This window comes from Micrasema longulum, unplaced genomic scaffold (assembly GCF_059751315.1).
Source record: "Micrasema longulum isolate JH-2025_06_02 unplaced genomic scaffold, ASM5975131v1 h1tg000024l, whole genome shotgun sequence".
In the NCBI taxonomy this organism is placed as follows: domain Eukaryota; kingdom Metazoa; phylum Arthropoda; class Insecta; order Trichoptera; family Brachycentridae; genus Micrasema; species Micrasema longulum.
In genome coordinates this window covers 385,763-413,562 of record NW_028277232.1, presented here as the reverse complement: position 1 = coordinate 413,562, position 27,800 = coordinate 385,763, and the positions used below count along the sequence as shown (strand labels likewise).

At 32.3% G+C, this 27,800-nt stretch overlaps 1 protein-coding gene across 1 annotated transcript in view; it reads left to right on the top strand.

Moving 5' to 3' along the window:
• The first annotated feature begins 451 nt into the window (after positions 1–451).
• LOC148285552 (uncharacterized) overlaps positions 452–27,800 on the top strand; it is a 58,250-nt gene continuing 30,901 nt past the window's right edge. Inside the window, exons 1-2 of the mRNA XM_088243600.1 lie at positions 452–749; positions 8,563–8,627. Of these exons, the coding sequence (XP_088099726.1) occupies positions 452–749; positions 8,563–8,627 (363 nt within the window). The remainder of the gene's footprint in view (positions 750–8,562; positions 8,628–27,800) is intronic.

Here is a 27,800-nt window from a genome sequence, read left to right as displayed (position 1 = left end):
CTTCCCAAATTCGGTGTAAAAATGTCCATTTGAAGATTTCGAAAAATGCAACTTCATAACTTAAAAAAATAAGGAAGATATATCAAATCTTGTATCGTATGTAGATTACTGTGACATCACAGCCGCACGAGAGTTAATCCGGATAATTTGAGTTTTGCTGTATTACTATTTCGCACAGTTAAATCAACGTTATTTTTGGACCGTGTTATTTCGAAATCGTTTAAAAAAGATATGTAATACGAGGCTCCAGTGTATTTAAATTTCTTGGTTTAATTTTTTTTAAGCAGTATTTGAAAACATTCGTCAAATAAAAGAAAGTAAACATATAACAGTAATTTATTTGTTAGAAATTGTAGTGGCACTTCCAAAACTTAGCCATGACCGAAATCAAATGCACGAGTTAATCCGCGTCCCGGGAAAATAAATCAACCCCGGCAGTAATATTCATCCGATGGATTGCTGCAACTACCCGGAGTACAGGGCGGCGCCCTACTATTACTATCCGGGCCAGGGCCAGTATCCGCCCGCGCCCTACTGGCCCGCCCAGTACGGGCCGCACGGCGCGCTCGGGCCGCCGGGGCCGCACGGCCTGCACGCGCTGCACGCGCACCCCGCGCACGGGCCGCACGCGCCGCACGGGGCGCAGTACGCGCCCGCCCCCGCCCCCGCGTACCCCGCCCACCACGTGCCGCTGCCACGCGGCCCGGACTACGGACACGCGCACCACACTCATCACACCATGCCGACAGGTGGGTACCTCAGATGCAGAATGCGGCGTGAACATAACGATTTTTATTTATTTATTTAATGAATTTTCCTAGGTACTTTAGAACAATTTTTATACAAGATAACTTAGTATTTGGGCCCGAATTAATATCAATAAAATTTTGCTGTTTATTCAGTTAGTGTTTATTACTTTATTTACATATTTATTTACCCTTTTCAGCAACTGAACATAAGTATATTCGCGTTTTTTTCACTACATTCAGGGTACTATCTATCATTACATCATGAGTAAATCATTTACCTTATTTGGAGTCAAGAAGATTTAATTTGAGAGTATTTTTTTAGTTATTATTTTAGTTAGTTAGTTATTATTATGGGCTATGCGTTATTTTATAATCAATCAAACGTGTACTAATTTATAATTTATTTTTCGTATTGATAAAACTAATTAAATATTTTACATGGCTTACCGCTTTTTATTGTACACAGTAATATAAAATTAAATGAATAGTAAACTCAAGGTAAAAAGTGAGATTCTAGACATTTTTTGATTGAAGAATCACTCGTGTGAAAAATAACAACAAAATTCCGAGATTTATTAGCAATATTTACCAATATATTTATAACGTTATTGTAATTGACGTTAGTTCGCCAGTTTTCATCCAGAAATAACAGCTGTTGCCTTGTACGTCTTTGTGGTACATGAAACCTTATTAATTGTACAATTTCTGGACAATCAAATAGAGAGTTGCCTATTTTATACACTAACATTAAACTGAACATGTGTCTTCTGTAATACAATGAAGGTAGTTTTAGTTCTGCTTGTAATTCTTTATTGTTAATATTATTATGTATGGTGTTTTTATTTGTGAGTTTAATATGTGTTTTTTATTTTTTTAAGTACAAAAAGTACAAAATACTACATGCAACAAAAACATCATAAAAAATTACAGGGCAAATCAAATATAAAAAGAACATTTAATACACATGAAAAAATTTAAAATTAAATTGAAATAAAACAAACTCAAATATTTGGAAAATCCTCAAGGAGTTTACCACTCAAATTCCTCTCCTTTAGAAAGATTCAGTCCTGAACATCTTTTTTAAAAATAGATTTTGCCCTTGAGAGCTTAAAACACTCTTTCAAAATATTAAACACTCACGGTGCGATAAAGGAGAGGTGTATCTGAGCAAAAGTCTATGGATCATTAATGGAGCTTCTGGCTTCTATCCATGGCCCTGTTATAGGTCCTGTCGGATAAAAAAGTTTTTTTTTTTTTTTTACCAAAAAAAAAAATATTTGCATTTTTACGATTAACCCAAATATTTCATTTTGAGGGCCATTTTAAACAAGTTGTAAATAATTCACTTCTAGAAAATGGGAATTTATTTATTTTATTTTATTTACTTCGAATGCAAACAGATGTACAGGTTAAATGATTATAAATAAAAACTTTGAAAAATGTAAACATAGTAGGGCCTGCCATCCAATAATCTGTATTCACTAAATTATACTACAATAAAGCGACGACGGTTTGAACTATATAAAGAATACATAATATACGATATATTAAATTAAAAGAAATATGGACAAAACAAGGAGTTAGTGGAAAGGAACAGAAGGAAATTGATAAGAAGTGGTGAAGGATGATTAAAGGAAAGTAGGAGTGGAAAATTGAATCAAGTTGATGCATAGTGGGATTCGAACTATGGACCTTCGATCCGTGAGTCCGAGGTACTAGCCACTAGCCACAGGACCACACCGATTTGTTTGATTGTGAGTTTTGTTCGTAAAAAGTAACTCCTAAATCAGAAATAATTATTTCTGGTTTAATTATGTAAACTGCAATTAAAAAATATTTTGTTTTCACCTTAGTAGAATCTTATTATTAAATACGTGGAAATATTAAAAAATACCATATTATTTTTACACAATTTTCATTATTTTTTTATTTTTTTAAAATAATATGACAATCTTCATACGTTCAAGAGTTTTTAATATTTGAAGATCACCGGCGTAGAGAAGTGATTTTATTGATCTAAAATACCATTAATAAAAAAATCAAAAAGAACTGGGCCAAGATGCGAACCTTGAGGAACACTACTAAAAGCCTTGATACTCCTTGATAATGCTTTTTCACACTTTATCAATAAGTTTTGGTCATCATGGTAACAACTAATCCACTTTAGTAGAGCATCATCCATGCCTTTTGTATGACATATTACCCATAGACTTAAAAACTTTAAAAACGACTTAAATTTACCTAAATACGACTTAAAAAATAAACATTTCAAAGAATATTTATGTTTAGATCATTTTGTTACTTATCGGTACATATGTTTATTCACTTGGATATTTAATTGTCCTTAGATTGATACCTAAAGTAAACATAATCATTAAATACACTAGAGTAAATGGAGTGTCTTATGCGCCCTTTGATAATTTTACTCAGCGCATAAACATTTAATCTCTCCCACTTCTTCACAACATTCTTCATTTAACCTAGAAAATATATTTCCAATATTATACTAATATTTCAATTAATTCTGCATTTAAGTACCATAATTATTACGGAGGGTGCTGACTTTATTATACAGTACACACTTTTTTAAAGTATACCTAAGTATATTAGTATACATAACAAACACTGAAAGGATTAAAAATATGAAACGAATTTTTTTTAAATATCTAGATTATAAAAAACAATAAAACGCCTGCACCTACAGACAGTCTGCTAAACAAAATAGATTTTTTACCCTTGAAATTGTATGTAGTAGACTTGGTGGGAGTGGAAGCGGCAGAAAGGTGTTTATAATTTAATTTAATTCAGTGATCGTATAAAAGAAGACAACTTATTACCAAAGAAATCAAGACTTCTGGGATAAGAGAATGAAAACCATAGGAAGCTCTATGGTTATCGGTATGAATGAGTAAGTTTTGTCTGAGGTTTCTAGTTGGGATATTAATTTTATTGAGCTCAGTAGTTCAAGCGCATAAAAAAGTGAGTTGAGAATTTTAAATGGGACTAGAAGGTCGGATTTATTTCGACGGTTTTGAAGACAAGATATATTTAAGCTAGTTTCTAACTCATTATACGTATAAAATGTCGGGTTATTGAGTCATTGAAACTACTTATGATGCAAAATGGTAGAAATTATACGAATTCTCTAGTATTTGCTTAGGAATATCCAAAGAGAAGCGTCAGAAAATTGACTGTGACTGAGCAGGAAAATGCATGTGAAAACGAGATTCTACTCCTCGAACTGAAAAAAAATTCCGTTGCATCTCTATAGAAAACAAGTTAAGACTATATATTTTAACTTACTGAAAGTATTAGCAGTAATCGTCTTAGATGCTTTAGAACAGTCATTCCAAAAGTGGTATTTATCGACCCTCGAGTGATAAGCAGTAAAGAAACTGAAAGGGTCATATGTAATTATGGATCAAACCGTGACGCAATTATAGTACAAGTTAGTTTCAGGAGATTCGATTTTCGGACTATTCCAAAGGATGGTTTTCAAATTTCGATTTATGCCTTCTGTGTAAAAATCAAAAATGAACTAGTTTTTTACTGGCATCAACTCTTTTAAAACAAATATTATCCATACCTTATATTGGCAACCACCGGCCCGCGAGCCGGATCTGGCCCGCCGAGCTGTTTTTTCCGGTCCTCAATCATCCCGGCGAAGTAATAGAGAAATAAATCAATAGTTCCAGAGAGGGATGAAATAATGGAGATGACGCATCACTTATAATTCTTATGGAAAATAAAGAAAATAAGAAAAACATTTGTCTTTTTGACCAAATCAAAAATTTGAACGAGGATAACAGATGAAAATCTCAAGAGTCATATGCGATTATCCTTAAGCAATACCAATGCCAATATTGATAGTCTCGTAATTCAAGTATAAGGCCAATCTCCACACTAAACTTTGTAATCAGTATGTAATATTAATATTATGTCGTTCATTATATAAATAAATATGTATATAAGAAGTAGCAACGTGTTTTATTTAATTAAATATTACTGTATTATGTTTAATAATTTAGTCCGGCTCTTGACTCGGGGACAGAATGATAATTTGGCCCCAGACCTAGAAAAGGTTGCCCATGCTTGATCTATATAGTAAAAGTTATACGCACACTTTTAAAAAAAGTCAAATAATCCACGAAAATGCAAAAATCAGCCTCCAGCGAGTACGCTCTGAGTGAACGAAAAGCTTTAGAGGTTTTGTGCTTAACTAGCCGGCGGAGTCTCCAGCATAAACTTATCGAACCGAACTTATGAATGAACTTTGGGCATATTATCGTGCCACTAATGTATGTGCTAGATGTAATGTAATTTGAAGGTTGTGTTTATTTGGCCCGCACCTAGTAGGTAGTTAGTACATTCTATGAAGCCTATGGTTGTATTACTTAATTTACAAGTCACTATTTTTCTTTGCCTTTTTACAAAACAATGTTTTTCCGAAAAAGTTTTTTTTTTGGTAATCAGTCAAATGTTTCATTTCTGTCGTTATTCTCTCACTCCGATGGCCCTACAGCCTATACCGAGCTTTAGCTTCCTCCAACTCCATCTGTCCTCAGCCGCCGTCTTCCAGTTCCCCACCTGGGGAAGATGCGCTTCATCCTTTTTCAATTCATCCTCCCATCTCTCCCTGGGTCTACCCGCCAATCTCCATCCACCCGGGTGTCCGCTCATTAGTAATATACCACAGATATACAGGTTTATATTCTTACCTTCAATTGTCTATGCGGGTGTTCAAAATACATAAGTTCAATTTTCTTTTTAATTATTTTCTGATCACTACTCTCCCAAATAAACTGAAAACTCGTGAAATAACATTTTATTTATTCATGGATACTTTTACATCGTATGTATTCTTTTTTTTATACAAAATAATGTAAGAAATTATAATAGGGATATATAACATTTTATTGACTGTTGACCTGTCATTGTCTGGTTTAAGTGGCCACTTTACACACTATGTAACATTCACCATTTTGCCTATGTTTGAACATCCATATTTCTTCAATTCTGCCATCTGTTGATTTTAGTGAAGTAAAAGAGCTGAAACCTTTATTGTTGTGAAGAGATTCATCCGGTTCCATACTTTTTTAACTTATCAAAATATTATTTTTTATTTGAGAAATTCGATCAGGCAAGATGTGTATTTATTTATTCATTTGGACCTTTATATACATATACAATATATATACATATAAGGGCGGGCATATTGCCTTAAGGCAATTTCTTCCTACCTACCCAAACCGTTCAGTTTGAGAAAATATAAATACATGGACATATTGAATCTTACAATTTTATACAAAAATTAAAAACAAAGATTAACAAAATAAAAATATTTGAAAAAAATAATAATAAAAACACTTTACTATGAAAAGAGAAGAGGGTACCATGGGAGAGATAAATATTGAGTTCGTACAATATATCATAAAATATTATGATTAGCGACAAATTAGAATCTGAATAACTACTTGTAGTTTTTTTTAAATTTGGGTCATTGTGGATAAGTTAATAATTTCTAAGGGAAAATTTAGGTTTCATAATGGGTTGATGGTATTGATTTTAAGGCATAGACTAAAATGTGCTATGTTAGGGTTTTTGGTCATACGCGAGTAGAGAGAGTTATTTACAACTCGTTGGTGCAAAGTAGACTTGAGAGTTGATTGAAGTATCTACTCGCTTATGATGAAGAGGGTTCAGAAAAGTTTTGATTTCTCTACATGAGAGACTACGGATATTATCTATGGCTCTTTATCACGGTGTTTCTTCAGAGTACTCATAGTTATAACAGTTTAAATATCAGAAGAGATGCGCATCTAGCTACCTATTTCTTTATATTATTGCACGGCATTATCAACAACCCTAAAATTATACGGAGTGTTAGTTTTTTTGTTCCAGATCCCCTGTTAATTACCTTAGACGGAGTCAACATATACTGTTCTATATTTTTATAAATATGGCCGCTAATATTTTCACCTATGGAAAAGGCTACCTCTATGTTAAACAATGTTATGCACTTTGAACATTAATATTTATCACGCCTCTAATGGAGTTTTTCGATACACGATTCTCTTGTTTTTTAGACATATTCTCAAAATATTATATTTGTACCTACGTGTAATTTTTATATGCATAATTTTCGAGTATTTATGAATTAAATTAAATGTTTGCAATATAAATATACAGAAAGAAATATTCAATAATTCAGTCAGATACATCTCACCCATATCAACAAAATATTTTGCTTTTTTACTTCACAAAAGTCAACAGATAGTTTTCCCACCACACAACGCATGATCTGAGGACATAAGTCTCCTTGGCGATGCCCATTTACACGGAAAAATCGCTCGTTGCCAAATGAGAAGAGCTGTTCAAAGAAATGGTCTGTATCCTGGTAGCCTTAGCATCTTTGTGCTGAAAGAAGGTTATCCAGAAGTACATAATAATTGTAACATAGAATTGGATTTTAGAAGACGGATGTGAATTTTTCACTGACTGGGATCAAATTGATTGGACATGACAAATTCTCCAAAATGATGTAATTTTTTATTAAAAGGCGGTTGTGTCGGTACAAAATCGGGTTGTGGTCCTGTGGCTAGTGTCTCGGGCTCACGGACCAAAGGTCCGTGGTGCCAATCCCACTCTACCCCATCTTAATTCCATTTCCTAATAGTAAGTTATTTACAACTTGTTTAAAATGGCCCTCAAAATTAAATATTTAGGTAAATCATAAAAATGCAAATATTATTTTTTTTGGTAAAAGAAAAAAAAAACTTTTTTATCCGACAGGACCTATAACAGGGCCATGGATAGTAGCCAGAAGCTCCATTAATGATCAATAGACTTTTGCTCAGATACACCTCTCCTGTATCGCACCGTGAGTGTTTAATATTTTGAAAGAGCGTTTTAAGCTATCAAAGGCAAAATCTATTTTTAAAAAAGATGTTCAGGACTGAATCTTTCTAAAGGAGAGGGATTTGAGTGGTAAACTACTTGAGGATTTTCCAAATATTTGTGTTGGTTTTATTTCAATTTAATTTTTAATTTTTTCATGCGTATTAAATGTTATTTTTTATATTTGATTTACCCTGTAATTTTTTATGATGTTTTTGTTGCATGTAGTAATATGGTGATATTGACTAAAGTTTTTATACATATATCCGCTTCAACTCAACACAGGACTTTGGTTCCATGGAGTTGGGATTTGTCTTAATAAATGATAAATGAATAGATTTATAGTGATTAAAAAAATCGAATATAAATGTGAATGTCATACAGTGCTCAAAGTGGTCATTTAAACTAGCCAATGACAGACCGTAAGCCTTATAAAGGCCTAGACTTCCAAAATTCACTGTACTTAATATTTCCCCTGATTCATTGTTGCAAAAAAAATCATTCTTGACAACTACCTGGGAGAAAAATCAAGCCATTTCTTCAAACGAATTTTCAATTCGAAAATATAGCTGATTATCAAAGATTTTTCTACGGCAACATTGTTTAAATCACGTTTTAAGAATTCCCCTCCAAGGAAGAAGTCTCTCTCACTAGAGCACTCTTTTCATACTATCTTTTTACTATTTTCCTATTGAAGATAAGTATTGATTTTAAGTTATTTATACATTCTCGTATTACTAGATCTATTCCAGTTTCGTATTGGAAGACATAAGAAAATACAATGAAAATAACTACAAAAATGGAGTTGTTTTTGAAAAAATAATATTACGGATTTTCGATACCTATAATATTGCATCTTACGAGTATTTTATAATTCTTAAATAAGTAACATAAAAATAATAACTTTTTTTTTCAGATTTTGGGTTTGGTGGAAAAGATCGAATACGAAGAATGAGGGAGAGACCGGAAGAAATGCACAGGGTAAGAATTTTTTTTACAAAATCAGTTAGAATTTATTTTTTTTTAAACTAATAATTAAATATTACTGATTTGTAAAACTATATTTTATTCATTGTCATAACACATTATTTCATGTTTATTTTAATTTATATTGTACAGATACTTTTTGATTGACGTAAACGTGTTGCTCCCGAAAAAAAATCTGCTGAAAATAGCTGCAGAAAAAAATGTTATTATTATTAACTTCGTCCTTGAACAATTCCAACATATCTTGGTATAAAATACATAATCTGTTTCGTGAATCCGCTCGTAGCAAACGCCCGTCGCATATTCAATTTTCACGGCCCTCACGTGTAAACTGGGCCGGATTGTCCAAGTCCGGCTCGGTCAAAGCTGTTCACGGACATATCTATTGTAATGTCCTTGTGTTAATGGCCCTAAAGCGTGGCGCTAGCTTAAAGCTATACGCCGTGGATCCCAGCCCATCCCATGCACTCGATTTTTAGAACACGATTTCAAATTCTTGTTATATGAAACGTCATCTCTTTTTAAATATACCTCAGTGTGCTTCTCTTGTATTTTTCAATTAGTTTTATCGTTTTTCTCACTAATTCTAATACGTTTCACAATAGCTTTCCTTTTTCATTTCTCAATCAATTTATTGGGTGCTTTCTATTTTAATTATCAGATAATGTTTTTTATATTTCCACTTATGGTTTGATAGCTTAAAATAAAGTTTTTTGGACTTATATTCACAACTTATTTTTTATCTAATCTAGTATTTTTTTACACAAAATCTATTAACATTTTATTTCAAACGAGCTGACCCGAAAGACGTTGTCCTGTCTGAACGTCAGCTTGCCTTGGAAAAAGACTTTTTATGAGTACCTAGGTACTTATTTGTGATTAAATTCCAAAACTAAAAGTTGTTAATATTCAAATTAATATTGAATTTAAGTAGGTACCTGTTTATGGTTTAATTCCAAAACATAAAATAAATATTTTTTCAAATATGGCATTCTTTTTGCAAACGTCAAACTGCGGTCTTCTCACCAACAGAGGGGTGTACTTAACTTATTCCTTTGAATACGATTTTTAAAAATGTATTGAATTTAATATTGTTTTAGTATTACCAAAAATCCAGTAAAAATAAATAAATGGGTAGAAATTATAATGAATTTAAGGAAAGAATCTGATTGAGATCCACAAAAATAGATGCTGTTTGTAAACATTAAAAAAAAACTTTTTTATACATAAAAACACCTTTCCATTTTTTTTGTAAATGCATTCTCCTCGAATGCAACCCTGGTAAATCGCTGAATAAAACATTTATGCTCCTTAATTATTTTCTACATATTAGATTGAAGATTTTAATATCTACAAACACGCACAGTGCAAAGATCTATATTTCTCTGAAAACCGCACGTAAATCGGTTAAGCCGTTTAGGGGGAGTTTGGTGACATCACACGTACAGAGGAATTATATAAACAAAGATTTATTGACAGTTTTCTCGTTGTTAATGTTTTATAAGGATTTCCTTTAACAGCTCTATTTCTTTGTGGCAGTTCTAGGACATAACTTCTGATTTACTTTTCCAATCTAATATTCTAAAATCCCTCTGTTGCATGTTATGAAAAAACATTTTTAATAGTATAAAAACAAATTATATTTGAACAATCAAATTATGGATCATATTTTATATTTATTTCATTACTTTCAATTTAAGTCTCAACAGGAAGTTTGCATGATATAGTTTTTATGCAGCAATTTGTTATTTGAGGAGTGCATTTTATTCATTTCTTAGAATCAGAATGCATGTGTTTTACATAATATCATCATCATAATCGTATACCACTTGCCGCGTCCAGGGGTGTTGTTCGGCTAAACCTAATAGCCTTAACTAAAAAATTTGGTTTTGTGTTTTTTTTGCAAAACATATTTGACAGCCTCACATATTTACTAAGCTAACTTTAAACAAAATAAAAATCGGCAAAGCATGAAACAGTAATCTCTTATAAAATTTGCAACTCAGCAGAAACGAATTTTAGCATTAGCAGGACAATATTTATTTATTTTATTTTATTTGGGATTTTTACAGCTACTACATAAAAAAAATTAAGTAGAAATATATTTACAATGCTAGAGCCAATTAAATATTCCTCTGTAAATCTAATAATACATAATATATAAGAACAGGGTTTACGTAATTGTATGTGTGTGACGTTTGTATTCATGTGAGTGTATGCGTGAATGAATGAGGGAGAGGGTGCATGTGCATGTGGGAATGAATGAGGGAGAGGGTGCGTGTTAGTGGGTATATTTAAAAAAAAAAAAAAACAGAAAAGAGCTTGGTAAGAAGTGTAATTATTAAAAATAAAAATAAAGTTTACACCTACTTTCGAAACCTTTTTGTTAAAATTAAAGTCAAGAAATGTTAAAAATTGTATTTTTTCAATAATGGTAAATTTCAAAACAATATTCTGAAAAAACAGCATTTTATTTTAAAATTTATTTGATACACACTGAATATAAGGCACTGCATTACACCCAAACGCACCTATAGGATAGCATATGAGGAAAGCATTCTTTCTCTATAATTGCTGGGTATTTTTATTTTACCATTTTTGTATATTTAAATTTTAGTATTAATTTTTTCGTTTTATTTGAATATTTATTGAAATATTTTGTAATTTACATAAACGTTTATTAAATAAATAAATTGAAATTGAAATATTGTTGTTGTACTAGTCCAGTGATTGTGAAATATTGTAGAAAACTGCATTTAAAACAAGTGTATCATATCGCCATTTTTCCCAAGAAGGTCAACATGAATTGCGTACATAAAATTGTGATTTTCACTGTAATATTTCACAGTCCTTGGATTGGATCTGATTTGTAAAACTGATCATCTTATCTTCAAGTATTAAATGATCCAGATATGCTTCAAGTGGAATAAATATACAGTGTCCTATGCACATCTGGGTACGAAAAGAGTAATGGTCATGATAATTATCTAATATGAAATAAATATGAAAAATCAGAAAATATTTATCAAATAACAAAGCCGATATTTTAAGATTTAAAAAAAGTATGTGCTTAAGTTAAATAATAACAAAATTTAAAAAAAAACTGATTATGGCTAAAAGACAGTTTCACATAAATTATTTATTAAATTGTTTTTTTAGAGACACAGATATTTGCGTTTTCAAAAGTTACCCAAACATTTAAATTTTACGACCATTTTCAACGAATTGTAAATAACTCACTATTAGAAAATGGGAATCATGGTGGGGTAGAGTGGGGTTCATACCTCGGACCTCTGATCCGTGAGTCCGCAACACTAGCCACGGTACCATAACCTGATTCAAATACTTTGAGCGCCTTACACCTAAAAAGCAATTTGTAAATTTTCCCCTTTGGCGTCATGGCGGATTTTTCCTCCCTTACCCGCGTTACCATGGAAACGGTCTAGCAGGCGCCACGAGGAACTGACGTCACCACGCCTAGCCTTCCCATTACCATAACGCCTTACCTCACATTCGTCGTCTCATTACTCGCGGATACATCTCCCGAATGTCTCCTATCTTCATTATCTGTCCATCATTTATTTCCGGATTCTTCGTAGACTGGAATTATCCATTTTCGTCCTAGTAAATAGATATCTAAAATTATTTACGTAATAATTAGCAATAGCATTAGCATTATATTCATAGTTTAAATTACACCATACGTGGAAAACGTAGCCAGTGTGATTCCTGAAGTAGGGGAGTGATACTGTAGGCGAGTCATTTTATTATTTAAAAGATCTGCGTTGATACCATTACAATAATCGACTCTATACACTATAAACGCATTTACTAATTGACGGACGGCATCAACGTGCATTTTTTTTGCGTATGCATTTAATTTGGTAAAAGCATGAACTTGTCGTTCTGCTGATTTGAGCAAGGTCAGAATTAAGGAAGACTCCCAGTAGTTTAGCGGTGGATTTAGCGGTACTCCTTACATCGGGTAATGTCGTATCCTGAATAAAATATTGTCATCTGGCTGAATCCATCCATAGTTGTTCCGTTTAAGATGGGTTTAATGTTAGTCTATTTTCAGCTATCAAGTTTCCTAGTTTTTCAATGCATCCATCAAAGTTTTCTCTTGACGTTCCAGCAAAACATAATGGTCTACCACTTGATTACCAGAGTTTAACGGCGTAATAATTTTAGACAGTAGTAGACTTATCATTCTTGTCTCCGTGGAATGAAATCTTACCAAAAATAGAGAACTTTGTTCAATATAATGAACGAGCCTATAAAAAAATATTTTTTCTAGTATTTTTGATATACTAACTAACATTCCAAGATAAAAGCCTTCGCATGCTAATGAAATTAAATAAAATAATCAATTTTTTTTTCACTAACTATAAAATATTACTATTAGATTTTTTGTAATAAACATATGAGGTATTACTTTTTTTTTCATATTCAATTTTTTATTTTTTTACAATATACATAAAAGGTTAAACAGAGTTTTACAAAAATAAAGGACAGCAATGCAATACATATTAACAGTAAAAATAGTAAACGAAAAATCCCACAAAGGCATGTCCTGTTTGTGGATAAACAAGAAATGTTTATGAATTTTTCTCCTATAATAAATAGACAGGTATTATATTTTTGTGTAATATAAGAAAGAGAAAACAAAGTATTCTGTAACAGATTAGAAGATATTTTTTTTATTTCATAGTAATTTAAAAAGGAAATAAAAAATATTAAAAAAAAAAAAAATATTCCTTATTATTAAAGGCAAATAAAATATATCATAGAAAAAAATGTTAATATCGAGGATAGTGCGTGTTTTTTAAAAGAAGGAAAATTTTGAAAGATTGGGATCAATGAAATATTATCAGTAAAAAAAGGATTAAAAAAATTTTGGGTATTCAAAATATGCATGTCTCTGTGCTAGCCTCGTTTTACAAAGTGGTATTTCTAGCACACGATTCCTTTGAATTGATCTATTTGAATTACTAGTAAATACATTTTGGTTTAAAAACTAAAATTTATTGGAAAACAATGTTTTGTAAAAGACAAATTCATTAAATCATTTTATAATAAATACACATAATTACTGCAGTGTTAAAGTACCAACAGTCAAGTTTTGACGTAAGATGATTTTTTCAAACTCCGGGTAGCTGCCAAAAAAATCCCTGCATTTAAAAAAAATATATTTCAAAATATATTTTTTCTTTATTGAACCATTTTACCGAAAATATTTATATCGGCCAAAACATAAATTGAATAACAAAGTATCCATGTATGCATCTTTAAAAAAAAGACTGAGATGGATTAAATGATTTTTTAAATAAATTAATATAAAAAGTTACAAGACAATCAGCATTATTACTTTTAAAATCTGTTGTAAAATAAGGGAGAAATAAAGGATCAAAGTCAAGTCATTAATAACAAACTAATTGATGACGTCATTAAGAATGACGCATTCGGATGATGTGTGACGTTATAGGCATTTTTTTCTAAAAAAATGCCTATGGTTTCGTCAAGAACCTTGGAATGGGGTGACTTTGATCATTTTCGAACTTCCAACCTTTATAAATATGTTATTTATTTGAAGGCAAATTACAATCGTTGAAATTTAAGTTATCATGTCCGTTTCATGTACGGCTCGACAAAATTCCACAAGAAGTGTAGTTGAAGTGTATGAGGTTCTTCTACAAACATTTCGTCAGAATGATCTAATTTACTAGATTCGCCGTTACTGTTTGAGGACAAAGCTTCACATTTATTCCACTCATTTTTTAAAGAAAATGCTTCAGGAGAAAATTGATTTTAAATTTTATTAAGACACGTTTATCTGAGTCAAGGTATTTTAATTTATTTCCTGAAATCCTGTACGTTGAGGGGAAACACCCAGTCTCCACAATGTACTATCAATTGGAAAATAAAATTTTCCTTCCGTCCTGGAAGCACTGGCTAAAATACTTTTAATAACGTTTATATATATACGATATAATTATTATGGTAATTAGAACAAACAACAGAAATCAATTGATGTAAATAAGGTACTATAAAATGGATCAAAAACATTGTCCAAATTATTACCATCTAAAAATAATCAATTAGCATTTGATAGAAAATCACAAATTTTCCGATAGTTAGCTTTGTTAAAATAATGAATAGACTTTACCGACTTAACATTTTCTGTACCCAAACTATACATACTTACATCTTTTTTTGTTTCTTTTTACATGAGCATTTTTTTGAACATTTATTTAATTCCCGCTGGATGCGGAGCCAGAAGTGAAGCAGGGTGAAGTTCATCTGTTGCAAAAACAACATCTAGTGATTCACATACAAAAGTAAATTTATCGTTATAAAATATTAAGCCTAATTTGCGATTATTTTTATTTTTTAGAAACTGAGACATCAATTATTTGTCTTTCAACATCTGTTATGTTATTATTATAAATGACATCTGTAGATTCGGTGTATATTGTGTCCCATATGATATTTGGAAGATACCAGTTACCAAAAATATATCAGGATATAAATATTTCAGAAGTTTAACTTCTTAATTGTGATTTTGGTAGACATTAAGGTGAGATAATGGTGGAAAATAAACACAACCGATTACTATTTTCAACTTGTTTAAATTGGTAAGTACGAAAAGATGTTTCACATTAGTATGCACTGTCTTGAGTCTTCTGGATAGTAAACTCATTTTGACAGCCACCAACACACCACCCCTTCTTGTTTTGTAACTGGTGTCATTATTTCTATCGAAGCAATACACTCTGTTGTTAAATAGTCCAAGTTCTGCAATGATGTCTGGATGAAGCCGAGTTTCCGTAAAGATTAAAACGTCATGCAATAATGTAGGTACAATTCTTGAAAACTCCTGTAATTTCGTACACATACCTCTTAAATTTTGGTGGAAGAATTTGATTTTTTATTACGATTTAAGTTTTTTGGGATCGTAAATATAATTTTGGGTATAGACTTAATATATTTAATAGTTAAATGACCTTCCCCATTTTTAATTCTTGATTCTAATTCGCTCCTTAGGTCAAATAATTGGCTTCTCTAATTCATTGTGAGGTCCGGTTTAATTCTCAATCCACCGGGCATTTTTGATTTGTTTCGTAGCAGTCTGTTAGCTAGAAAAGGATCACGTAGCTCTAATTTGATTGGTCTAATCACTCATTTCCTTTGTATTCCCAGTTTATAGACTTTAATAATTGCACTCATCGGTAGCGGTTCAATTTGACTTATTGCGTGTGAAGTTGATTTTGTATCTTCCTCTATCCTTTACGCGTGAGTGGTCAAAATACTCTCAGGAATTTAAATTTATTTCGACAAACAGGGAAAACCCCTAGGGAGAAATTCCAGCCAGTCTGCAAGCATTTGAACATACTCAAACATTGTTGTACTCTCAGAAATATTGAAAATAATAACATTCTTTGATATGTTCTTCCGCTCTTCAATTTCTGAGATCGTCTCTAAGAAATCGGTTAAATTACTTTGAGCTTGTAAAGGCTGATTTTGTGTAACCTGCTTGTCAGTTTTTACTTCTCTCTCCAAACTGTTTATTTAAACTGACATTTAGCTTATTGTTCCCATAATTTGAGAAAATTTCAGAGTTGATTTAGCGATATGATCTTGATTAAATTGATTTGTTTGTACATTAATAAAAATATTCAATTGTGCCATAAGCGGTTTTGCTTCATGTTCACCATTTTTGTATTATTATTTGCATAAATAGCATGGTCATATTTGAAAATGAATAAATGATTTATTTTCTGACAAAAAATTTGATAAAGGACTTAAGAATTTTTTATGATTTAATATTAGTTTTCTATTGTATTGGTAACACCGAATACGCGCCCATGTTCGGAAAGAATTAAAATGTCATAAATAAGAGCGCGTTCACAATGTTTGTCTCTGTTAATTCCAGTATCAGTCTAAAGTTTGAAATATATTTGAACCAGTAATTGAGTCAAATGTTTTAAATTTACAAGTCATAGAATAAACTTTAAGAGTTCGAAACAAAAACACGTTTTTATTTTAGCAAAATTATACAGTCCACACTTCAACATATGCGTTAAGTGATTCCTTTAATAAAAACCAAATGTAATCGCAAAACGATGCAGAATGCTGCAACTTTCACAAATATCTAAAACGAACTACATTTTTAAAAAATGTGAAAAGGGACAGCTTTGTCCAAATAAGAGTCTCATAGAAAATGTTTATGTTATTCGTAACAATGATATATTGAAATATTATGTCAATTTATTTCGGAGGGATGAGAACTTTTCCGTCTACCTCAGTACGTACAGTAGGAGGTGATGAAAAATTCACAGAATGATGTTCGAAGCCACACAAGTGCCCCCTGGCGAGACTCGCCAAGGTGTTTAGTGGAGCTACCGCGGGTCGGCGGAGAGAACGCCACCCCCAATCCCTAACCCGAGATCGATATCCACCCTTCCGCCAAGCATGAATATTCCGGTAAATCTTTCCTACAATATGCTCTACGACACATCAAGGAAGCCGAACGTTCAATTGCAATTGAAAATAAAATGAAATCTTTTAAATTCCACATCTCAAAAACCTTTTATATTTTTAAATATTGCTTTAAAAAAAATAGATATGCCGAGGATATTTTGCAATATTTTTTTTTTTTAGTGAGAATTCAATAAAAAACTCAATGTGAGAATACATTTATTTTCTCTTTCTTATATTATACAAAAATATTATTGGTTACGCGTGAATGTTTACTGCCATTTATATGTTTTGGTTGTCGGCTTTTCCTTGAGAAGTAGGAACCTGAGCAGCCTGTCAGTACCTACCGTATTGCAACAATTCACAAATTCCATATTCAAATAAAACTGACATCTGTATTTTTTCTTCAAATAAATGAAGTCTTCTATGATCCGCATGAAAAACTAACAACAAATAATATTCGTACCGCTATCTTGCTATATAAAGTTACCGCTAAAGTGTCAGCATTATTATCATCACCGTATCCAATATTCAAAAATACTGATGCACAAAGCATAATAGAAAAGAACCTAACATCCGCATCATTCCCGCATTTAATATCTGGTGGAGCAAATGGGAACACTTCAACACAGGTGAGTCGATTTCCTTTGTATATTAAGTGGCAGTAAACGTCCTTAGTAACGTGTGTGTTGGCTGACCTCGTTGGACCATCTTGGATCAGTTCATGCACTTTCTAAGCTATCGAGGAATTAACTTTTGCGCCTCTCGCGTCACCAATTATACCTGTCTATGTATTATATGAGCAAAAAAAAACATAAACATTTTTTGTATACCCACAAACAGACCTTGCCTTTGTGGGATTTTTTGTTTACTATCCTCACTATAAATATGTATTTCATTGCTATGTAATTATTCTTATTTTGAAAACATACTTTGTTTTATCTCTTATGTATATTGTAAAAAAACAACAAAAAAATTAATAAAATAAAATTAATTCATTTTCGTTAAGTACAATATGTTTTTATAATTATTCAAAATAATATTAAATTTTTCGTCAATTTTCAACTAGCTAGATACTCATATACCTAACTGTAAGTCAGTATAATCTACGTGAGCCTGTGAGAAGATGTATGGGCGTAGAGGAAGCGAGGTCTGTATACAAAGTCATAGACATCAAATTATCAAAATCTGTGTTTCAATTTAGTTGTTGTCGGTGCGGTAAGGATGAGAAGGATATTTTATATTATTTTTGGTTTCTTATATATCAGAAAACATATTTAATGATTTGTTGGTTTTGTTTTATGATATTTATTTTTCTACGAGTTGACAAAGTTTTTGAATTGTTTTTATGCTAATTGTAAACTTGTTATTAAGCCAATAATACCTAAAGCCACACTAAAAATGGAAAATATGTGTATTTTCTCCTAAAATTGTTCGTCTCGCTGGGAAGTAGTTGTTCTCACATTATTATCGTTTTTTAATTTTTCACGTATTTTGATTTCGGCGCCATGTAATTAATTTTACTGCTGACCATTTTAATAATAATAATGTCAGTTTGCCCAAATTTTGTAGACAAGCACTGGATTTTAAATTTATTGGCATTGAGATGAAATTGCCGGCCTCGTGGTATAATGGTCAGCGCGTTTACCTTCTATGCAAGAGGTCTCGGGTTCAATTCCCGACATGGTTGATATGTTTTTGTCAGGAATGTTGACGGCCCGGAGATTGTTTGTTGCAGTCCCTATTGAGATTTCGAGGATGGGAGGAGGGGAGCAATTAAGTACTCTCTGGAAATGACCACGCTATATTTTCTTTACGTGGTCTGTATCTGATTCTATCACTCCATCAGAGTTGTTTACAGCACGTAATATGATCGTGCGTTTACCACAGATCCTACGCGTGATTTGAAAAAGTTTTTGAGTGTCATTTCTTCGAGCCGCTTGCTACGTAGTTGCAATTATAGAGTCTATATGGCAGCGTTTATTCAGTCATGCAGAACGTTTGACAAAATGATTCTGGTGCCTCAAGTCGTATCTTCGGGTGTCCACTTGGTAAGAGTTAGCTTCACTATCTTTCCGTGCTTTAAGTTTGCGCGTTCCACCATTTTCTCCCATGTTCTATCTGAAATTCAAATGGGCCGAGTGTATCATTCATACAAATCAACGGAATACCATAAATGAAAATCAACATGATAAAACACTGACTAACCTGGTGTTGAGTCTTCTTCCTTGTCGGCGATCAGCTCACGCTGTCAGGGAAATTGGTGATCAGGAACACTGCTGGCACACAATTTCATCTGGAGGCGGCGGATAATGATGGTTGGCGATGGATGATAAAATGTTTGCGGCGTTGTGCGAGTTTTGGCGAAGTTATAATTACTTTCACGGTGAAAATAGCGAAATACTTTTGTCGATTCAAAAACGCGTGCGTAACATTCGTTTAAAAAGCAAGAGAAGCGCGCGGGCCAAGCAATGTAGCCAAATCAAAAATTTCCTGTCGGACGTAGCAACCTCACTAAACCAAAATTAGCGAGTATCTACTTACATATTTATGATTTTTCGAAACAAATTATCCACTCATTTTACCAAGTGAGCTATGCAGTGTGCATATGCCCAGGCGCTATGCCGGGGGTGTATGGTGCATCCTTTCGCTTCGACTGTTTTATGATGGGGATGTTGATAACGACATTAAACGGTTTCCAATTACGGGTTACATATTAGACAGGCCCGAGTGAAGACTGTGGAGAGAACTGCCTACTCGTATACGAGTATTGAGTTTAAGCTAATATTATTAGTGGATGCACGACAGACTGATTTTACATTATTATTTCTAGTGCGCTGGGCTATTCATTTCACCGTAACAACTGCAGTTCAAAATAATTGAGTAGAAGAGCAGTCCTTCGTGTTTTGTTTTATATTTTATTAAACTAGAACATGGGTGGGCCTCTTCATCTGCTAATGGTGTAAAAAAGCACCAGAACTCCTTAATTTTTAAAAATTAAAAAATGCATAAGTTGAAAGTATACATGAAGAAAATGAAACAAATGCGACATCAAAATAGAAGAAACCTCTTGTTCTTGGTGTGCTTGTACTTGAAACTGAAGTATCACCCTGAATGACTCTAAAAAGACCTTTTATGATGAAAACATAATGATCTTTGTGACCTTATAGCATGCAATTTCATACTAGCTTAGTAAATACTTTTTGATTTTATAAAAAAATGTACATACATATCCTAATAAATACTTTAGGGCAAAAAATATTATTTACCTTAGCACTACCTGTGTTCCGGGTGTCATTTAACTACCTCATTTACACCTCAATTATTTAATATTTTAATATATGTTAAATCTTCACTCAGTACAGGTCACTTCAATGGGGGATTTTTTTTTAAATGGGGTACGTTGCATTAGTACATACATAAACTGCAGAATATATTGATTGTTTGTTACAACATTAACAGTGTAAGGTGCCAATATCAACAGTCTAATTAAAATAAAAACGGGTGGCGTTTTCCCTTTGTGATTTGAGATTTTTTTTTTTTTAATTACTCGAATTTATCGTTCTTTGACTGTTTTTGTTTTTAAATTAAGGTGATTCTAAACGAAAATATAAAACGAATTATTTATAGATGGCGCATTTATCATTTTTTATTAAAAATTATATTTTAACATTTATTTTCCAATGGAAATTGTACAAAACTTGGTTTGCGGAAACTTTACACTATATTGATTGTAATAAATAGCATTACAATATAATTTGGGTTCTTTTCACAAAATAGTTTACAAAACAAAAAATAACTTATCTTATTTTTTTGTTTTGTAGTTTTTGGTTTTGGTTTTGATTTTTTTATTTTTATTTTTTTATTTATTTATTCACACTCTTTATCAAAATACAATTCCATATTCACTTTGCCCAGCTAACAAGGGTACATACCCCGTTCCAAGCTAGGCAATTTATGGGTTTTGTTACAATAAATATATTGTAAAGTTTCCGCAAACCAAGTTTTGTAAAATTTCCATTGAAAATAAACGTAAAAATGGCATTTTTCAATAAAAAATAATAAAAGCGCCATGTATGAATAATTAGTTTGATATTTTTGTTTAGAATCACACTAAGAAAATTATTTTGTTTTTCTGGTCACTAAAAAGTTTTGATATACTTTTTTCGTTATTATTATTTAGTTATATTTATTTTTACAATGGAGTTTTAGCACCTTCATTTATCAGAATAAGGATGCTGATTTACGTGTGAGGATACGTAGGAGAATGTACTTGGAGTGAATAAGCCGTCTCTCCAGTATAATCAATACGTGCTGCGGTAAAATAGACCGCTAGAGATAATACGTCATAGCATACACACACTTGACTACCAAGTTCAGTATGCATAGTGTTTAGTGATATGCATTCATAATTGTCTATTGTTTGGGGGTGATGATTATATCACAGGTGCTTAGGACATGAGAGAAGTAACGCATGCGCATGTCTAGCCCTCAAGGAAGGGTCGCGCAGTGGACTACTTCTAGGCTCGATGTGCGGCGTTTAATGGCATGCATCGCTTTGTATCACAGGACGATTTTATATCTTGATTTTTCTTTTGGTCAGGGTTCAGGGTCCAAACTTAAAGAAGGGTCACACTGGATTATTTATTTTGTAGTACAGGCTGTGTAGTAGGCTGAAGCGCCAACTGATTTTATTTTTTTAGTACTGAATTCTAAAAATGCGAGAAAGATATGTTTGTAAGGAGTTCTGAAAGACATTTTCAATTTGATGATTGAATAACGCTTTTTCGTTTCCTTGCATTGTCATAAAAAAATAGAAAATTTTAGAAAAATCATCTCCTTTTAAGACCTACGCAAAACTACCAACAATTGCATCTTTGGTAAAAATAATAAATTAAATCACAACGTATTTATCTATTATTTATATGGCCTAAGCCAATAACAACAGTTATACGAAGAAACATATATACAAGAAACTGAACAAAAATAACAGAAAACTCAGGCAATAAAATAATGGTTTATTATATATTCATAAAGACGATCCACGTATAAGACTTCGAGCCAACCCATGCCGATCCATATTCATCACATACTGTGTTCATGGTGAAGAGATCTACAAAAAGCCGAAAGATCTATCCCAAAGAATTCCAAGTTGAACAAATTTACTAATCTACACAATCTCGACATTGGAAATTAAGTGTGCCTAAAAGCATAGGCTAATTTATAAAAAGAAAAAATATCAGTAATTTAAAGTTTTATTCAAGTAATTTTATTCTAAATCTCGTCTACAAGTAAAATTTCATAACGTCTTCGTACGTACATAGAGTTGGGACTTATCTCTGACGGACTTTCTCTAAAAATATGTAATAAATAAATAAATATTCTTCTTCTTTCCCACATGCACAGTGGAGCATGTGGACATCACCAAACGCCTCGAAGAGACCCTATCGCCAGTAAGCACTCTCGTCTCTTTCCACGTGAATCTCGTGTCCCTTATTTCCGCTGAATAAAGCCGAAATATTGTCATTGACGACCTTCTAAGATGGCGGGAACTTGGGTTTCGGTTCTTCTGAGGCATATGCAGCACGTGTCCAAGCCAGGTCCATCGGCGCATCCTCAAGACGCTTCTTTTAGGAGGCTGCTGCGTTCTTGATCAATTTTAGTTACGAAATAATACCTCATGCCTAATATTCTCCTTTAGCGATTTCTTTTAAAACTGAGAAATTTCAGACCACTGTTTGTGTTTTCTAGATGTGCTTGTACACATGTGTTGTTCACTACAGAAATGAAAATAAATAAATTAATAATAAATATACAAGTGTAAGCATGAAATTTGTTTTATCTTCATTTAGTCTGACGATGTCGGTCACTGGGTGAATTGTGTGTTTATGTACTAGTATTTTTCTGTACCGCATCGCAGTTAGAAGTTGATTTTAGTCATTCAGGGTCATTTTTGTCGTGTGTAGTGCCGGAAACCCGTCTTTGTTTAACACTTTGATTAAAAAAAAAGAATTGTTTATGACGTTTATAATCTTCATTTATTCTTCTGAATCTATTTCAACGCCTTCAAAGTTCTTTCCTCCTAATACAATACGCTTATGCCAAAGATTTTTCCAATCCTCGAAACAGTTGTTAAAGTAGATTTTCGGAATGGCTTTTAAAGCGCGCAGATTTTCAATTTTTATGTCTTCAATCGCGTCAAAACAGTGTCCCTGTAAATACCCAGAGATGACACGGTGCTAAATCAGATGAATACGATGGTTGTGGAACGATATGAGTTGAGCTAAATTTTTGGCAAAATGGTCTCCAAGCATCAATGCAGTGTAAAATGGTGCACTATCGTGGTGCAAAAACCAAGAATTATATGCTTATAATTCTGGTCTCTTTTTGCAAATAGCTTCACGTAAATGTTGCGTAACGCGCAAATAATATTTTTTGTCAACGGTTTGCCCCAGCGCAGCGGAAGGAATTCATAATGCACCACACCACGATAATCGAAGAAAATTGCTAACATGATATTGATTTTTGAACGAATTTGGCGAAATATTTTCGGTCTTGACTCATCTTTTGCACGGTATTCGCTTGATTGATCGGTTTTTTCAAGTTCTATGCATAGATCAACGTCTCATTTATAGTTATCATGCATTTTATCTTATCTTGATAGTCAAAAAGCATTGTTTCACAGGCTTCATCGTGACGCAGTTTTTCCAAAACAAAAAAAGGAATTTTGGCACCAAACGACATTTCACTCTTTTCAGGCACAAAACATGTTTCAAAATGGTTTGGACTGATCCAAAAGAAATATGAGTATTATCAGCAAGATTTTCAATTGTCAATTGACGACTTTTGATCACCAAATATTTTAATTTCTTGACGTTTTGTTCATCAGTTGATGTTGATGGTCGTCTGGTGCGATTTTTGTCTTTAAAGCATTCTCTGCCTTTTTAAAATTGTTTATAGCACTTAATAATATTATTTGTGACATAACCTGGTCATCAAAGACCTTTTGTAATATTTTCAATGTTTTTGCAGCAAAAAATTCTCTCTGCAAACTTTAATTTAAATTTAATTTAATTCAACTTCTTTGCTCAACCAAATCAAGCATTTTAAAAATCGCTAAATTAATTTTTTATTGTTTACAAAACACGAATCTAAGTATTCGATAAATGCAGATATTGACAAGAAATTTGACACAAATGTCAGTGACAGTACTACCAACTTAAAAAAAGGTTCGTCAGAATCGAAGAGCCCGCGTATTTAAAAAACAAAGCCCCTTATTTTTCAAAGACGAAGGGTTAAATTATACTCAATGTGGTTCCCGATACTACACACGACAAAATGACGCTGAATAACAAAAATCAACTGCCACATGGTAGAAAAATTTACTAGTACATAAATCCATATTTTTTTCTATACAACTTATAGTTTACCGTGAAGACGCAACCTGCAACAGTATCTGAAACGTCGAAACGAATTCAAATTATGCGGGATCACCAAAAAAGACGATGCAAATTGATAATCTCTTGTCATTGGAAACTTTTCTGTCGATTCGATTCTATTTTAGACTGATATTTTATTTTTAATAGCTACTTTAAAGTACAGCAAAAGCAATTGAATCACGGAAAAAAATATCCGAATCGAATTTCTTTTTTAGGTTACGTTGGTAAATAATTTAGGAAATATTAATCATTGTGTTTCGGTGCCTCACTATGTAAACAGGAAATAGTAAACAATTCAGTACTATATCGTGTTTCGTAAATACTAATATAATGCTCCAGCGCGCTGTGAAGACCCCTCGAGCAGATAGAGGAACTAATTTGATCTACTACATATCAAATGTGTACATACGGACGTGATTTGAAACATAAATTAGATTTCAGTTAAGTATGATTTTGAGTAAATTATTATAAAAACTTTCTAAAACAGACTAGACTTTTTGAATAATGATAATACCAAACTATCTATTTGAAGCTCTGTAATACAATATTAATAGTGCGTTTAAAATAATCGGTTTCTCAACGTCGAAAAACGCAAAATTTGGACATTCAGCCGCAACAGGAATCTCATCGTTTTCAGATGTACAATAAATATTAAATTTGGGTATTCTATTTGATTAGAGTGGCACCTCTTCATGTTAATCAACATATCTATCAAAGAGGCTAGTCAACGGAGACTGCACTATTTGACTGACAGAGTAGAGAAGAAAATTGCCTTTTGTGCCTTTCTGGACATTGATGGAGCTTTTGATAACACTTCAACTGAAGTTATCACTAATGCAATGGCTAAACGTGGCGTCGATTTGACCACTGTAAAATGGATTAAGTCAATACTATCGAACAGAACAGCCAGGATGACACTTCTTGATGTCACCATAGAGGTATCGCTAGCAAAAAGCTATCCTCAAAGAGGTGTTCTGCCATGGTAAAACCTGTGTTCACCTATGGATGCATAACATGCGTTGCAATATGCAGCGGTGCAATATCCACCCTACAAAGAATTGCCTGCAGCATTGCCACTGAAGCAATGTCCTCTTTTCCAACATTTACACATTCATCTGCAAAAAGAGGTGGGCACGACCATGCTACATGCGATAGAATCGATCAATGCCAACTGTAAATCTAGAACTATGAGGAATTTACAGCAATACCCCATCAATAATCCGAAGTTAGCTATGCCATCGGTTGTAATGACTATGGAATTAAACTTTCAAAAGCATTTTACGGTATTTATACCTGATAGAGAACAATGGCTGCCTGATAGGGAAGGAAACATCGTGTGGTACACTGACGGCTTCAATAAAGATGGACAATCAGGTCTTGGGATACACGGAGTTAGACCCGCGAAAAGTTTCCCCATTAGCCTAGGGCGCTATCCCAATGTTTCCCAAACGGAACTCTATGCAATCTATGCCTGCGCGTATGAAAATTTAAGCAGACAATACAAAAACAAAATATTTTTGACAGTCAGGCAGCTCTAAAAACACTGAACTGTCGAGATCAATTCTACATAAACCTGGAGTGTTTATGTGGAAATGATTATTTGAACATACAAACATTAGAAAACAGACGAAAATGAAACGAACTGTTTTTTTTATTTAAAATATTGACATCTACATATGTATGACCTGATTGTCACCTGATGTAATATACTATTCTACTACGGTCAATCATCAACTAATTGTAGCACGAATTTACCAGTAGTATGGATGCATGTACTTGTACATTGTACATGCGAACCAATATGCTAGCAGCACAGATGTCTTGAGCCTTGTAAATTTTAAAAAGCAATATCCCGTAGATATGGATAATAGAAATAAATATTTTGTTATATTGTATTTTGATATTACGTACTTATTTTTGTCAAACTTTTTCAACTGTATTTTTTAAAATCACATATCTCTTAATTTTATTTTCTTTTATCTAACGTTTTATCATTTATATCTGATACAACGTTTTCATAATATTTTTTCATATTTCTTTATATTTTTCTGTATCTGCTTTATTTCTAAATACTGAACTTTCTTTTATTTCTTTGTACTGTAATTATTTTTTTTCTTGTTTATACACACATTTTTTATATAAATTATATGTAAAAGCCTTAAAAAAAAAAATCTTTTACTTTGTTCAAATGAACGGCACTTAATGACTTTTACATATACGGTGGAAAATGCATTATTTCATATACATACAACTTAAAAGAATTACGGTATAAGTAAAATATTACAGCATTTAAAAAAAATAAAATAATAACAACATATTACAAAAATTTTAAAAATAAAAAAGATAAGTTGAATAAAAAAATCATTAAATAATGCTTTAATGTAACACATTTGAAAACAAGTAAATTAAAAATAATAAAGAAAAACATTTTTTAAGTATGTGAAAATGAAATACACGGAAAAATGACATATTAATGAACCAATAATGTTTACATGTTAAAGCCTACAAGGCGTTTGAATAAATAAATAAATACATAATGTGGAAAAAATAATAATTAAATAAAATTAGAACAATGAGAATTTTTTTTTAAAGCAGAGGCAACTTGGGTTTAGGTTCTCCTGAGGCATGCGCAGCACGTGTCCAAGCCAGGTCCACCGCCGCAGACGCGCGTCAAATTATAATGTATAAATTTTTATTATTTTTATTTTTATATTATTATTTTGTATATTGTTTTGATTATTTCGTTTATTGTTCAATATGTTTATAAATGTTTTTGATTTATATATAGAAGAGTCCCGACTTAACACGGAATTTTCTAACAAGTCTGGACATAAAAAAATATAGTTGTGCTCTATGATACAATTGTGTATTTTGTGCATTAAATAAATAAATAAATACATATTGGTTCTTAAATATGTATTTTGAACATTGAAAACAATGTATTTGTCTTATTTTCAAAAGTTTAGCTTCTTGGAACAATTGGAAAAAGGGAAATGTGCGATTTTTGTAAAGTGTTACTTTTAGCTTTGTTTTATGACATCTTACCTTCACTTTATGCTAGATATGATGTACGTTTTTATTTTTTATCCGTTCCGCTTAGCGTTTTATCAAATTAAAAAGTCGTAATGTTTAAAGTTAACAAGCCATTTCCGTTGGAAGCTCGAAGCGTGAAACGGAAGCTCTAGTTTTCTCCCAAGTTTTGTCCTCACCCCCTCCAGTCCACTTCTGCCCTTGCATCAATCGGTTTTCC